Source organism: Carya illinoinensis, chromosome 3 (assembly GCF_018687715.1).
Source record: "Carya illinoinensis cultivar Pawnee chromosome 3, C.illinoinensisPawnee_v1, whole genome shotgun sequence".
NCBI lineage: Eukaryota > Viridiplantae > Streptophyta > Magnoliopsida > Fagales > Juglandaceae > Carya > Carya illinoinensis.
In genome coordinates, this window is record NC_056754.1 from 11,379,879 (window position 1) to 11,395,226 (window position 15,348).

General features: G+C 37.7%; 4 protein-coding genes across 6 annotated transcripts; 2 read left to right on the plus strand and 2 right to left on the minus strand.

The window, feature by feature from the left end:
• Window positions 1-245: 245 nt before the first annotated feature.
• LOC122303264 (extensin-like) lies at window positions 246-2,526 on the minus strand. 2 transcript variants are annotated; one of them, XM_043114957.1, is made up of 4 exons: window positions 2,252-2,526; window positions 1,395-2,174; window positions 693-772; window positions 246-566 (listed from the first exon to the last, which is right to left on the minus strand). In XM_043114957.1, exons 1-4 carry the CDS (start codon window positions 2,349-2,351, stop codon window positions 495-497), a joined length of 1,032 nt encoding a protein of 343 aa, XP_042970891.1. In that variant the 5' UTR covers window positions 2,352-2,526; the 3' UTR covers window positions 246-494. The 2 variants fall into 2 exon arrangements, with proteins under 2 accessions (XP_042970891.1, XP_042970892.1); XM_043114958.1 differs by lacking the exon at window positions 693-772 and having other exon boundaries at window positions 2,252-2,514.
• Window positions 2,527-4,033: 1,507 nt separating this feature from the next.
• Window positions 4,034-4,627, plus strand: LOC122304474. Its single transcript, XM_043116747.1, has one exon. The coding sequence runs from the start codon at window positions 4,034-4,036 to the stop codon at window positions 4,625-4,627; it is 594 nt and encodes a 197-aa protein (XP_042972681.1).
• A 1,326-nt stretch (window positions 4,628-5,953) lies between these two features.
• On the plus strand, window positions 5,954-7,407 carry LOC122303265. Of its 2 annotated transcripts, none has more exons than XM_043114960.1 (2): window positions 5,954-6,628; window positions 6,779-7,048. In XM_043114960.1, exons 1-2 carry the CDS (start codon window positions 6,200-6,202, stop codon window positions 6,860-6,862), a joined length of 513 nt encoding a protein of 170 aa, XP_042970894.1. In that variant the 5' UTR covers window positions 5,954-6,199; the 3' UTR covers window positions 6,863-7,048. The 2 variants fall into 2 exon arrangements, with proteins under 2 accessions (XP_042970894.1, XP_042970893.1); XM_043114959.1 differs by lacking the exon at window positions 6,779-7,048 and adding an exon at window positions 7,153-7,407 and having other exon boundaries at window positions 5,965-6,628.
• A 427-nt stretch (window positions 7,408-7,834) lies between these two features.
• Window positions 7,835-9,559, minus strand: LOC122303263 (anthocyanidin 3-O-glucosyltransferase 2-like). Its single transcript, XM_043114956.1, has one exon. The coding sequence runs from the start codon at window positions 9,467-9,469 to the stop codon at window positions 8,033-8,035; it is 1,437 nt and encodes a 478-aa protein (XP_042970890.1). The 5' UTR covers window positions 9,470-9,559; the 3' UTR covers window positions 7,835-8,032.
• Window positions 9,560-15,348: the final 5,789 nt, after the last annotated feature.

Below are 15,348 nucleotides of genomic sequence, written 5' to 3' on the forward strand. Positions count from 1 at the left end.
TACATATATATATATGAATAATATTAAATATAATTATTTTTATATATTTTTTATACATTTTATTAATATGATTGACTGCATAAATAGAATTTATATATTAATATATATATATATAAGGCTACTAGGCCGCCCAATGTGTATTGTTGTGTATGCTCTCAGTGTAAATTGTATTTTTTTTAATTATTTTTTAAATATTTTTAAATCTTTAAAAAAATTCATAAATATTTTATTAATAATCAATTACATAACCATGAAGGCATATTATATATTCAAGGTAGAATTTTTAGTACGTGTTTGCTTTGGTGTGCAAAGATCTCAAAGAGATATGGAAAGGGTGTAGTCTACTTAATAAGGGGGAGAATAAGGAGACAGTAAATACTGCAACAACTCAATTACCAAAATCCTAATCTTAAACATGGAACGCATCTAATCAATTGAAATAGCCTAGTTGCACAGTATGTATCTTTCCAAAGATAGGAAGAAAGATACTTCTATTAGTCTCCAAAATCAAGTCTTGTCCCCACTCGTCTGCTATCAATTGTAGATGAATTGGCAGTCCTCAAAACCTGCCACAATGTACCATACAATGAATCGTTAGTTTGAAAATTACAAGAAACAACACCTTCAGAAAAGACATCTATAATCAAAATCATCTGTAGGGTCAAGTGAATAACAACTTGTCTGTCACTTACTCTGCTGGACAAGAACAAGAAGACATTGGTAAATAATGCCTCCATTCCGATGGTATGGTACAATTCTAATTTTAATGCAGCTGAAAAACCAAAAAGGATTTCCATAAGAGAGCAAGTACTCTCTCCAAATAGAGCCATTTTCTTTCTAAGCATATCTAGTAACATTGTGATACTCCATATGATAATGATAAATGTAGGTGATATATAGAATCTCAAATTGTTTGGAAAGGAGAAGTTCTTGCTCTTTATAATGTTTCAATGGGATTTCAATTATATCATTGACTATTTCTTTTAGAGTATAGGTAATGCGGTTTGAGTCTTCTATTATAGCGTTACAAGCATATTCCATGTGGTGTCAACTTATTGTGTAGATAGCACTCTCCACGATAAAGAAAGGGGACGTGGCGAGAATTTCAGAAGTATGATAGACCATGTCACAGCCTCAATTAAGTTGCTTAGACAGCAATATTGGGTTAGATTTGAAAATAAGAAGTTGCCAAGTTAGACTTGTGTATCCATCCCAGCCTAGATGCCAGAACAAAACAAACTTTAACCACACAGGTAATCCATCCAAAATTGCATGTCGGTGTGGTGTATGTTCCCTACAACTTCGTTTCCTTGTTTCTGTGGGCGGTAATCTAAATAAAAAGAAAACCATACAGTTTCGATTCTTTATTCAATAATATAATCGTTTGGACTTACTTGGATCCACTCTGACAAGCATGGCAGTCCCTCCAAAATCACAAGTGCCTCCACCAACCTTTGTGTTTTGCCAGTAGCTGTTGAAAGCATATGAAGCATGGGCCAACATAGTGTCAGGTTTGTAGCATGATCCCTTGGGTTGGATTGACTTGCAATCTGCACCAGACCCGCAGGCATAATCCATGGCTTCTTGGATTATGGGATCTGGCACTGATGGCTTAGCCACACACCAGACAGGAAGCTGTGACTTCTTATGGGGTGGGGGTGGTACCGATGGTGGTGGGAAAACTAGAGGTGGTAGGAATATTGGTGGGCTTGGAAGATGCTTTGGTGGGCTTGGCCCATTTTCTGGTGGATTAGGAGAGCTACCAGGTGGGCTAGGCTCATTTTCTGATGGATTAGGGACTGGGGAATACGTGGGTGGGCTAGGTGTGTTAGTGGGTGGGCTTGGAATGGGAATATTGGGTTTTAAGGGTGGTGGAGGGGGTGGTGGTGCGTATCTTATGGGAGATGGTATGGCTGAAGAAGGTTGTTGTGGGGTGAGGGGTGCATTTACACAGAATGGAGGAGTATTATCAGGCATGGGAACTGGTGCTAATGATTCAAGAGGTGGTAGAGAGAAAGGAGAGCCTATGGCATATAGTTCAGCATCTGAGAAATCCGATGGAGCATCAATGTCCATGTGGCTTTGTACTTGTAGCTTCCTCATCAAACCGGGGCTTAAGGTTTTAAGGAGTTTGGGATCTTGGAATATCATCGATTGTGCATTCCTTCTTGCCTCTGCAAAAGTAACAAATAAACTTAGAAAACATTTTCAAACTCAGTGGTTTGGCACTCTACTAGACGAAAGCGCTTACCACATAGAGTTATGAGGGTCGTGGCAGAAATGGAGATGCACAACACAAGAATGCTCAATCTCACACTAGTTATTCTTGAATCCATTGCATGACAAGCCATTCTGATCCAAGCCAGAACACCTGGAACTTCACCCTCTATTCAGCCACTCGGCAATTCATGATATAGGAAAGGCAATGCTAACAGAAATCGGCTGGCCAAAAAAGTGTACTCAGCAACATAGGAAAACGAGAGATGATTCTTTTTCACTGCTTTATACTGTCAGATTGCAGAATATTTGCAAGATTAAATATGCAGAGTGGATAAAGGTACGATAGGAAATGTCTCTCTGGAGAGGTGTATAAGTGAATGTCCTTTGTCCTTGAATCTTGTTTAGAACATATTCTTGCTTGGCAGAGGAGCAAAATGAAAGGGGAGAGAGATGGCTGCACTTTTGTTTACTTTATTGTTAAGAATTTTGCAAGCGTTTCACCCGATTTATGAGTTTTTTAATTTTTTATTTTATTTCCATCATCCCTTCCTCGTCATTCTTTATTTCAACCACTCCACTCAAATGGGAAGCCCTCAGATTTATAGAAAACTAATTTTACCTCTTTTGATCCTTGTACATTTGTTCATACGACAAGAAATTAACCTGAGCTGAACTAGTCAAAAGCTTTAGCACCCTGTCTAAAAATTCAGATCTTGTAAGACAGTATCCAGCAGCACTTTTACTAAAACGAGTCTTCACACAGTCTATGGTTATGAATCAAGGATCCACACCATCATTAATATGAGTGCATCTTCAAAGGATATGTACAGGTAATTCGCCCCAATGGTTACAGTAAAATTAGCACATATGGGTTGCTTCTAGTGGACTTCAAATACCAAAAGATGCAACAAGATAGTGGTGGCCATTGAATCTTCTTGTGATGATGATATGTTAATAGAGAAGTGAAATGCAATGGAGACCAAACATATGAGGGTGCAGGAAACCACTCAACTTGTTAATTATTTTGAATTCTTGTATTGTGTAGCAAGTAAATCGAGAATCAATAATGTTTCTGGTTTCTATGTTCCACAATGTACAGGTGTTAGGTCTTTCCTAGTGATGAGCCTCGTTTGTCCCGGTTAAAATATTAGTAGCCATCAATCTTCCATCTTCCTTTTGCATAAAAGTTTCCCAACACCGTACCAAAGGAATAAAATTTGATTACTCCTAAGGCACGAACCTAGAAGGCTATTATTTCATTTAGCAAATCTAGCTGTAACACAAGTCTTCAATAACTGACTATAAAAGCTACAATATTATTAAGGTATCATTTAATGCTTATATATTCTCTTTTCCTTCTAAAATTTTCACCATGTTGTGACATGACTTTCAAATCACATACAGAGCAACAAAACCTAGAAGGAAATTATTTACTTCAGAAACCAAAGATATAGAGCAGAATACTAACATATAGCCTTAAATGCCAGAAAAACCTTCCTTAGCTAATGAATCTAACATGACATCTGCCAAAGTAAGAAACCACAATTAAGGTTAATCAAATTTTAGTAGGTGATTAACTTTCATAGCTGTTAATTTGGCTTCTAATGCTTTGATTTAAATTTGTATTTGCCTGTTTTCTTACCGCTGGCAACGGTCCCTTCCCATATATAACCTAAGGATTCAAGTTTCTTCAATTGACAAATGGATTAGGTTAATAGAATGACAATGAGGCAATTTGTCTTAGCCGCGCTATAAATTATCTTTAACCATTCAAATGAGCTACAAGTCATCGATATTGCTGAGAGCCTCAGCTATGGATACGGACTTGACTCTAGGCCCCGCCCAACCTACTGTCGATACTGAATATGGTGTGCTAGTTCACAGCATTTCCTGGGTTACACCATTTGAAGATTCATGGAGACTGAACTTTTCTGGCTACACAACAGGAGCAGCCAATGGCACTGCAGGGGCTGGTTGTGTTCTTCGAGATCAAAATGCCATATTTAAGGCAGCTTGTGCAGCACCTATCAAGGACTGTGAGAATGTTGCAATGACAGAATTGGTAGCTTTGAATCTAGGCCTCGATATTGCTCTAAGGCAAGGTGTGGATTACATTGAAATTGCTGGAGACTATTCCATTGTGATTCGTCTGCTTGCCGGTGAGTCTATACCATTTCCATCATCAGTTCAGTCGCTTGTTGAAGAATGTTCTTATTTCTTGGCAAAGTTTCGAGGTGTAATGATCCGCCAAGTACCAATCCATGCCAATGAGCCTGCAAACTTGCTTGCAATTTTCGGCAGTGGGTTGGAAGAACCTCTCCAGTGGTTTGACAAGCCACCACCTGAAATAGCTGATAGTTTAATTGGTGATGTAATTGGCCGTTGGATGCCTTTAGATGGTCTATGAATCTTTCCATCCTGTTTTAATAAACTGAGTTTGCTTGTAAAGCACATACTTGAATGAAGCCTTAATGAAAGGACAGAGATTTTCCTATGCTAGAAAATTTAGTCAGCACAAATGATATTCGTCACCAGACAACCCCCCATCTTTATCATCTTTGAGACTACTGCTGGAAAATCATCTGCTCTCTGTGAAAGCATTCTCTTCAATGCAAGATCAACGGATGGACAACCTGCTCTAATCTATATACTAATGATAGACGTGTTATTGGCTCTGAGAAGAAAGTTGAGGAAAATAACATTAAATGTCAACAAATCACTCAATCTAGAAATTCAGATGAACGGGCACTCACACTATTAGTATCTGCATAGATAAATGTAATCTTCTAAACACAACACTAATAATTTCCCACAATTCTTATCAGGCATATGTTACCGGCTATCTTTCAACTTCAGTTTGATTGTCAAATCTTTATCTAGTAGCAAGCTCGACGAAGGGAAAAGACAGCTAGGTTCGACGGTTTGAGGAGGTGAGCGTGTACACTCAAATCCAGACAGCAGATATTGATTCTTCTCAAGTACACGTGCAGCTACAAAATACAATTTATTCATAACTGTATAGATTCAAATAATTGTTGTTATCTTTTCTATCTTTCTGATTGGTTGTAACTTAGATCACCTATTGTAATCTATTATACGATGCCAATCAAAGGGAAATGTGTGGAAAAACATTTGAGCCATATTCTTCCATGGCATCAACCAAATGGCCAAATGGCACCACTTATATCAAACCAAATGGCCAAATCCAACACCTCTGCTTCCACATTTTCCTTTCCCAATATCTTCCATTCAATTATGTCAAGCTTTGACTGCAACGACTGTCTTCTTTCCATTTCTCAATTTCTACCTGTCCTTAGGAGCCACGATTTGTTGGGTAGTTGTGGATGGTTCTGACAATGATTGCTTCTTCTTACCCAGTCTTTGAGATCCTAGAACTACCCTGATCATCTGCCACCCCCAACTTCCCTCCTCCATTCCTGACCGGATTGCCTAGATTGCAGGGATCTGAATTCATTTTGATGGACGAGGGCCTTATTCTGCAAGTTTGACTGTTGAAAAGGAAAGGAATGGGGGTAGCGCTTGCAGGGGTCAGTCAACTCTGGGAAAGACTACATCGAAACTTGAACCGACCGTCTTTCTTTTATTAACTATCTGTACGGACTTTTTAGACCAACAACATTTCCAACGGTAACTTTTTCTCCCTGTTGCCCCATTTCACATGGTTGCACTCACCATTTATTTCACCCACACCATTATTAAACCATAAATTATTGTGTGGGGGGATTTAGAGAAAACGTTTTAAAAACTAGGGGCAAATGCGGCACATCCTCGTTAACTCTTCGATGTAAACGGTAACTTTCCGTGCTTGTTCTCCTCTGTCTTCCCCCTTTGCTGCTTAAAATCATTCCCAAATCCACAAAAGGAATTAACTTTCCATCATCCAAAAAGGAAATCAAAATCCCCATACAAAGGAATCACAGTAACGGGTACAAAATTCACAAGAAGATCAGGGAGAACTATGTCCAGAGCAGATGAGGAAGAAAAGGAAAAGGGGAGGATTATTGAGGCCACTACCAAAGTGGTTGAGTACCTGGAGCCATTGATGTCAAGAGAGCTTCTCTGCAAATTCCCCGACAACTCGGCCTTCGATTTCGATTACGCGCAGAGCTCAATATGGTCCCCTTTGGTCCCTCGGGCTTTCAGTCCCATGGACTTCGATTTGGGTTTCATAACACCAAGGAATCTCTCATTCGGGATGGAGTTGGATATGGATTTGGGCAACAAAAACAAGCTCAAGAAAGTCACTTCCAACATCAAGAAGAAGATCAGCACTACTGCCTTCAACATTCATCTTAATCTTTTGAAAATGAAGCATAAGAAGAAAATGAAGGCATCTGAGTTCTCTCCAACTCCCATAAAGAGCACATGTTATCCGGCCACCACGAAGGTATTTCTACCTCTTTCTCGGTTCTTGATTCATCTTTCTTTCATATTTTTTTTTTCCTTTCTTTTAGTTGTCAGCTCAATAGATTACAATTTTGATATAAAAATTGAGGACAAGTAATGTATTTGATAACTTATCTCTGGAAAATTTCAGATTTTTGGGTTAAGTTTAAGATTCAGAACCACGATGCTAGTTTTTAGCACAGCAAAGGTTGAATCTTCTGGGGGAACCATTTGACTCGCGGCAATACAACCCCTGAAACTCCCAGATGTGTTCAATGAAAATGTTGAAATTATAAGGGGAGAATGTGCAACTCTAGGTCAATCCGACAAGGATAAACCAATGTTTTGCAATATGTGCTCCCACATTCTTCACACTCACATTTTTCTAAAAGAGAAAAAAAGGCAAAAGCTGTTATGTTCATTTGCTCTGGTTCATCCATTAGCTGTTTCCTTAAATTTCAAGTCTGCCGAGTATTTCACTGGGAGTCCACACATCCAGTACTATATTTTTTTATACGTATACAGGCATGGACTAAGGTGCTAAAAGCTACGGCCAAACATTTCAAGAAAAAGCAGAAGAAAGATCACACCGCCTATTGGAAGCCCTCCAACTATCTCAGAGATGGAAATATTTCAAGATGATTCTATTTATATTTTTTTCTTCTTTTTGTTAATTAACTCGATTTCGGTTTATAATTTCTTTTTGGCAGGCATTCTCTTCGTCCTAATGTATGCATATTGTATTTATCTTTTTGAATTTAATAATCTGCATTTTAATTACTGGGGACCCCAATGAGCACATTACCGATCCAAGGTTTGCCTAAACAAGGGACTATTTTTTGACTACGAAGTAGGTACAGATCATCTACTTACCTAGTTATCATTGCTTCAATCGACACGAAAGGGTGCGTTTAACGACAATTTCTTTCAACTGATGGCGGTGTCTTCCAAACAATCTTGTCCTTCTGCTGCCTAAAGACTTCCGGTGACTCTTTTTATTTTTATTTTTATTATTTATTTATTTTTTAATTTATTTTTAACTCTATTCCCTCTCAGCCTCTTCCTTCTTTAGTTTACTTTGCACTTCTTATTTGGTCGAGGAAAAGAACAACTTCTCAGAGTTGTGTTTTACTAGTTTTGGAAGCCAACGTCATATTTATTGGCTCAAGTAGTGAGTGCCATTGTCCAACTTGCGAAGATAAAGAAATTCAAGCAAACTAAAAGCTTCGTAAGACTAGCTTCCACACTAGGACTTGAAAATGATAGTAACAAAGGCGATGCGTTATACAATTATGACGCTTAATTTCAAGCGCTAGCTTTAACATCACTATATATATATGTTCCACGAATGGATGCAACACTATAGAAAACTCGCAAACATTGAAACTTCTTGACATGCACCAATTCACTCACTCGCAGATAATTTATCATTTGCCATTATAGTCTCAATCAACCGACCAAGTGAAACAGATGAAGATCCACCTTCAATCATAGCCTCTCTACTTTTTTCACACATATTCTTGACCCTCTTCCTCACGTCGCTATCGGCTTCCATCAAGCATTTCACCGCTTTTTCTATCTCCTCGGCCATCACAAGCACGCCCCTACCAAACATGTAATCCAATTTCAACTCCACTGCTAACCCCAGATCCCTCACCATCTGAAATGCATTGGTTTGCTGTTCCGCATAAATTGGCCAAGCAGCAATAGGTACACCATGCCACAGGCTCTCCAAGATCGAGTTCCACCCACAATGGGACACAAACCCTCCGATCGCTTTGTGGGCAAGGACCTCCACTTGTGGAGCCCACCCACATATCATTCCAATGCCTCTTGTTCTTTCCAGGAATCCTGGTGGCAAGATTTGCTCGAGATTCTGGGCATCAGTAAGTTTGGCTAAGTTATCATCTTGAGATGTCAAACGTACTGACCACAGAAACCGGTGGCCGCTCTGTTCGAGCCCAAGGGCAGTCTCTTTCAATTGGGGTTCTTCAAAGCTTCCCAAGCTTCCAAAGCATAAGAAAACCACTGATGATGGAGGTTGATCATCAAGCCACTTCATTATCTCCTCATGTTTGGCCTGTTTATCACCTGAAGGCATCTTACCCTCGAGGTCAATCATCGGTCCCACTGTGTAAATCGGAGGTATTCCGTTAAAAAAGGAGCTTACCGCATGGGATTCCAGCTCAGAAAACGTGTTGATAATAATACCATCGGCCTCTTTGTACTTTCTACCATGATTTACCATGGAGATGTACCCACCTTCCTTGTTGAACGCAAATGAAGGCAAAGCACCAGGAGGAAATGGGTTGCAATAACTCGGAATGGCTGACTCGGGATCTGTTTCCCTAAACTCAATGCCCACCTGGTCATGTCGGGCTGGAAGGTAGAGCATGAAGCCGAAAAAGGCAGCACTACAAGTGAAGAAAAAATAAAACGGGACACCTAGCTCGTGAGCCACATCAATCAAGGAGGTCCAGAACATATCGACCACTAACCCGGCAAGTGGAAGCGAAGCGGATAACACATGGTTGATGATAGCTTCTTTGACATGACTTCTGTATTTTTCTAGGAACTCGGTGGCGAATTTCTCAGCAGACCTAAATAAAAGCTCTTTCGGGGGAGGAACCATTGGAGGAAGATCAATAAATCTTAAACGGGTGTCGGAGGCAGCAATCGACTGTATGAGCCCATGGTTGGTGGGTCCAAACGGTGCGTTAATGACGAGAACCGTGATTGAGAAACGGTCATCTCGATCAAGTAAACGCTTTGCAAACTCGAGTGTTGAAACAAGGTGACCCCTTGCAGGGAAAGGGATGAAGACAAGCTCTGCTCTCTTCATCTTGCACAAAAACAGAGTTGATTATGACGAGACGCCGGCCTTTGCCTCTAACTTATTTATTTATTTATTTTTTTGAGGAAATTTGCCTCTAACTTCTAGAGTACAGCAATGGTAATGGCTTCATGGATTTTCTGAAAATCTTTTTGTGGCTATCATCGCGTCAAACGTAATTATCAAATATCAAATAATTTTATTTTATTTGATCTAATTATTATAATTTTACAAAATTTATATATAAAATATAATAAATAATTTAATTTTTTTAAATTTTAATATAAAATTAATATAAAAAAAATTATATTATAATAATATTTTATTTATTACTATTTAAAATATCTAATATCATTTTATCTGAATTGTATAACCAAATAAGATGTTATTTGTTTAATAATAAATTGAATAACTCTACTACGCCGTCCTAAATGTAATGCTCCAAATAACCATTCTTCAAATTAATTTCTTTTTATATTTTTATTTAATAAATAATTAGGAAAGTAAAAAATAAAATAAAATAAAATAAAATAATAAAAATATACATTTGTGCTAGGCGATACTAACCGTCATTATTAGACAGCAACCTAATATGCTCTAATAAAGCTCTGCTTTAACAAATTATATGGACCACCGGTCCGCCGCATCAACGTCAGGACAATTGATGGTATAAAAAGATCGGTAGAATACTATAGATGAAAGAAAAAAAAAAAGAAGAAAAATCTAATTATAAATATAATTACGTACTAATATGTGTATTTTAATCTAATATAATTAATTAAAAAGAAAATTTTATTAAAAATAATATTAATTTTAATTTTAAATATAAATAAATTAATATTAATATACAGATTTAGTAAAAATAAAAAAAATATCCATATCTTTCAAACCTTTGCCGACCGTGTTCACACTTTGCAGATGTAGGCCAGGGCCCAGGACAATTGATTTGTGCAAATTCGCAGATTATAAAGAGAGATTAATGTTGGAACCTTCATTTCCAAGTGTTGAGTGTTGTTCTAGTATTGAAGAGAGTTGTGAATAATAATAAAAAGTAGGTGAAAAGTAATAATAAAGTAATGAATAGTAATAAAAAATAGATAAAAAGTAATGAATAGTAAAAAAAATAGGTAAAAAGTAATAATAAAGTAATAAATAGTAGTGAGAAGTGTTGAGAAGTGTTGAAGATACTTCAACACCCAAACACAACCTTAAGACTTGCTTGCTGTGTTCATTATCTGACCTCTCGGCTCTCGCCCTCTTGCACAGCTTCAGCCTTCATTGGACTTCGTGAACAGTCTGATGTAGGAAATTAATTTGCGGTAAATTGCATTTATAGTTCTTGCTTATTTCTTTTTTTTAACAATTTTTACTTGGATATTGTATACCAAACACAAAATCAATTTGTTATGAGGCGGAGAACCGAGGTTGCGCTCTCTCTTGTCCCTTCACCTTCTAATTTTTGTTCAAGAAAGTTTTTATTAATTAGTACAATGGTATGTGATTAAAAATTAATATTTTAGTAAACAACTTAAATTATCATGCCATTTTATGATATAATTTGTGTTACTGTCGTGTTTTATATGCCTTTGAGTCATGTTCCAGTGACTAAAGTCTTCAATGCTAGGCCTATAAAACACAGAGAAGATGAAGTTTGGGGAGGGCAGCCTTGAGGCCGACGAGCTTCCGATGCCAAAGTCAACAAAGGGTTTCTTGAATGTTTGTAAGTAATCATTGAGAGAGAAAAATCAGAGGGAGCAAGACAGCTTTCCTCGTACTTGGGAATGGCTATATATATTGGTGCTTGAGAGGAGACAAATCCCCTTTGCTCCCATGGGGCCCTTGTCCTTATCACTGTTCTTTATTGTCAGACTTTTTTGTTGTGAAATGTGTGGCAATTGTTGATGAATTATACGGAATGATTGCGTCGTTTATAGTGCTAATTCCAAAGATGGAAAGTCCTACTGGGTTTGATAAGTTTTGTTCGATTAGTCTTTGTTCAGTGGTGTACAAAGTATGCTCTAAATTGTTGGTGAAGCGATTATCTTCTCTATTGCCTAGAATCATTTCTTTTAAGCAAGGTGCTTTTATTCATGTGAGAAATATTTTTGAGAATATTAGTCTTACTCAAGAAATGGTTCATAGTATTAATAAGCCTTGTAGAGGTAGGAATGTTATGCTTAAAATTGATATGGCCAAGGCGTATGATAGTGTGGAGTGGAATTTTCTTTTCCATGTGTTGAGCTTATTTGGTTTTTCGTTGGCTGTTTGTCATTTGCTTCGGCAATGTGTAACTACCATGTGATTCTCAGTGATCATGAATGGAACGGCTAAAGGTTTTTTCAAAAGTGGTAGAGGACTTCGGCAAGGGGACCATTTGTCCCCATATCTTTTCATTGTCTTAGAAGAAGTTCTGATTAGATTATTGAGGAAGGAGTTTGATCGGGAAGGATTGGTGCGTTTCGACAAGCCAGAGGTACTCCAAATATTCCTTATTTATTATACGCAGATGATATTTTCTCTAATGGTAGCAGATCGTCCATAAGAGGGATTATAGAAGTTCTTAATACATATGAAAAGTGGTCCAGACAGGTTGTGAGCAAGGAAAAATCATGTGTTTATTTCTCCAAATTGATTTTGTCTCTAAGAAGAAGGGAAGTGTTACAATAGTCGGGTTTTATCCAAGGTAACTTTCCTATGAAATATCTAGGAGCTCCTATTGTGTTCGGATGATTGAAGAATATTTATTTTGAGAAGCTTATTTGCAAAGTAAGAGCTTTGGCAATGGATTCTTTATCTTCATATATAAAATTATATGTTTTGAAAATTGATTTTGAATATGAAGAAAAATTCCTACATTGGATTATGTATTTTTTGATCAAATAATAATAAAATAATAAAGAGAGAGAAGAGAAAAAAGAAAAGAGAGAAAAGAGAGAGTTGGGAGGAGAGAGAAAAAACAATAAAATAATGTTTGAAGAAGGAAAATGATATCTTCAAAGATGAATAATCACTGTTCATAATTATTTAAAATTATAAAGATAGATAAGCCAATATAGGTGATTTTAAGGCAAGTTTATTCAAAGTTGAGAATAAAAATGAAGATGAATAAACCATTGCTAGTACTCTAAGGAATAAGATTGGAGGTTGGATGCATAAACTTCTCTCAGAAGGGGCTCGAGTTCATCTTCTTTGGCGTGTGCTTATGAGTTTACCTATGTTAGCATGTTGTAGTATTCCAAAGGCAGTTATATCTCAGTTGAATCGGTTGCTAAGCACATTTTTCTAGGGTGTTTCTGATGGGAGAGAAAAGAAGAAATGGCTAGCTTGGGGGAGGATTTGTAGGCCTACGAAGGAAGGGGGTATTGGTATTCGAAGCTTCCAAGAAGTTCAAAGATCACTTCATATGAAGCTAGCATGGACCTTAATTTCTAGAAAGTCACTTTGGGCGCAGTTCTTCGGAGAAAAGTATGTTAAATCAAGGCATGTGTTGAAGCAAGCTGTGGTACTCGTACATGGAGGATGATTACTAGGTGTATACCAGATGTCCTGCAGCACACATGCTGAAAAATTAAGCAAGGTGATGTTTCTTTTGGAAATATAAATGGCTTAATTCTGGTGCTTTGTGTGAACTAGTAAGTATGGTAGGTAATGCTGATCTAAGAGTTTTGGAAGTGTCAGTGGAGAATGGATGGGATCAAGAAAAAATTGTTCAACTAGTTGGGGTGGAGAAATTGGAGGAAATTTTGGGGGTGTTGGGAAGGAAAAAATCTGGGGAGTATTTGTTGATATGGGAAGAAACAAACTCTGGAGGGTTCAACATTAAATCGGCATGGGATTGTATCAAAGTTAAAGCTCCAGAAGTGCCATGGTCAAAGTGGGTGTGGCATGTAGCGATGTCGAAAAAAATCTCGATTGCGACATGTAAAGCTTTCAATGATTGTTTAAGTGTGGATGATTGACTGAGATGAGTGGGAATTCCTCTTGTGTCCAAATGTGTATGTTGTGTGGAGGGAAAGTATGAAGACTTTAATCATGTATTGGCCTCAGGCGATTTTGCCAAAGCCGTTTGGAAGAGATGTGCCAATTAGCTAGGAGTGAAATTGAGGTTGGGAATCTGGCAGGAAATCATGGAGCAATGGTTTCGCAGAGCAATAGGGAATTCTCATGTGGGGTCTCTTATAGGTGTTTTGCCAATTATTGCTACATGGGAGTTGTGGAATTGGCGTTGTGATGCTAAAATGGAAGGGCAATTTGTGTCTATTAAAGGTGCTTGGCAAGTAATTAAGTTTTGGATGGGGTATGTAGCACTGAAGTTGATAGAAGCTAAAAAGTTGTCCAGTGTAGACGAAATTATTTTGAAGGGGATTAATATTCAGGTTCGATTTCCAAAGATTCTGAATGTTCGGTTGGTGCGTTGGTGTAAGCCACAATCAAGCTGGTATAAATTAAATGTAGATGGTTGTTGCATAGGGAATCTGGGAAGAATCAGTGCAGGTGGAATCTTGAGAAATAATAATGGGGAGCTATGTAAGGCATTTTGTCGTTCGCTTGGGCACGACACCAACAATTCTGCTAAAATCCAAGCTCTGTTGCAGGGATTACTGATGTGTCAAAGGTTGGGAATGTCTTGGCTGGAAATAGAGTTGGATTCAAGGTTAGTTGTTGACTGGGTTATACAAGCTAGATGTGGTGTATGGTATTTAAAAGATTTTTGGGAGGAGATCATGCAAATTCTAGATCAAATGAATTATTCAATTTGTCAAATATATAGAGAAGCGAATATAGTGGCGGATTTTTTTGCCAAGAAGGGTGTGGATGGTGTTTCCTAGGAATGGCAGATTATGGGAGTCTACCTCATTATGTGAAGGGGCTCATGAAAACTGATAAGGTAAGACTACTGTATATACGGTGTAAATAGATGTTTGTCGTTGAGTTTTTTTTTTTTTTGGGGGAATTGGTTTCTTTGGCACTTTATTGTTTGGTATTGTTGGTTAATAAGGTTATATTGTAATCATGGTATTCCCTCGCCAAAAGTTTTCAATAAAACTCAGACGTGCCATCGTCCCTCTCAAAAAAAAAAAAAATGTACGGAATGATCAAAAGAGGAAAAAAATAGAAATCGATACAGAGATTTAACGTAGTTTGTTGATGTGCCTACATCCATAAGGAGTAAGTAGCGTGAAATTCACTATCAGTCAATTAGAGTTACATAATATGTATTTATACTAACCCTAGATGTACAGATGTATTTAAAAAAATTATAAAAAATACCCCCTTTGCTCCCGCACCCCTAACCTAATCAGCGTCCCAAACAATGGATCAATCCCAACCTATGCTCTGGCATCTGCCTACTTTCAATAAATGAGCCATATACTTTAACAATCTCCACCTTGGCAAATATTCACCTCTTAGGAGAAAAGAAAGCATATCCTAGGACAATAGGTTTGGACGTCTCACATCTAGTACTTGGAGACATTAATCAAGTCCAAATAATGCTTGAACTTATCTGTGGTAACAGGCTTTCTCAACATGTCTGTTGCATTCTCAGAAGTGTGAACTTTCTCAAGCAAAATTTCACCAGAAGAAACCAATTCTCTGATCCTGTGAAACCAATTCCACCTTGCTGAATACCCAGCTCCTTGACCAACCATCTAAGCCACAAAGCTTCCTTGATAGCCTCAGCCACTACCATATACTCTGACTCAGTAGTAGATAATGCAACTAGAGATTAAACCATGGACCTCCAACAAATAGACCCGCCCACAAGAGTGAATACATAACCTGTTGTAGACCTCTTGCCATCCAAGTCCCCTGCATAGTCTGCTTGCACATATCCCACAACTAAAGGGTTATCCTGTTGTCTGCCAAACATGATACCATAGTCTATA

Excerpts from the sequence above, each read along its gene's own strand:
- LOC122304474 (XM_043116747.1), top strand. The coding sequence starts at position 4,034 with ATGGATACGGACTTGACTCTAGGCCCCGCCCAACCTACTGTCGATACT.
- LOC122303264 (XM_043114957.1), bottom strand. The coding sequence starts at position 2,351 with ATGGCTTGTCATGCAATGGATTCAAGAATAACTAGTGTGAGATTGAGC. Across the intron at positions 2,175-2,251 it reads GACCCTCATAACTCTATGTG|AGGCAAGAAGGAATGCACAA; the intron begins GTAAGCGCTTTC and ends TTACTTTTGCAG. Across the intron at positions 567-692 it reads TCTTGTTCTTGTCCAGCAGA|GTTTTGAGGACTGCCAATTC; the intron begins GTAAGTGACAGA and ends ACATTGTGGCAG.
- LOC122303265 (XM_043114959.1), top strand. The coding sequence starts at position 6,200 with ATGTCCAGAGCAGATGAGGAAGAAAAGGAAAAGGGGAGGATTATTGAG. Across the intron at positions 6,629-7,152 it reads GTTATCCGGCCACCACGAAG|GCATGGACTAAGGTGCTAAA; the intron begins GTATTTCTACCT and ends ATACGTATACAG.
- LOC122303263 (XM_043114956.1), bottom strand. The coding sequence starts at position 9,469 with ATGAAGAGAGCAGAGCTTGTCTTCATCCCTTTCCCTGCAAGGGGTCAC.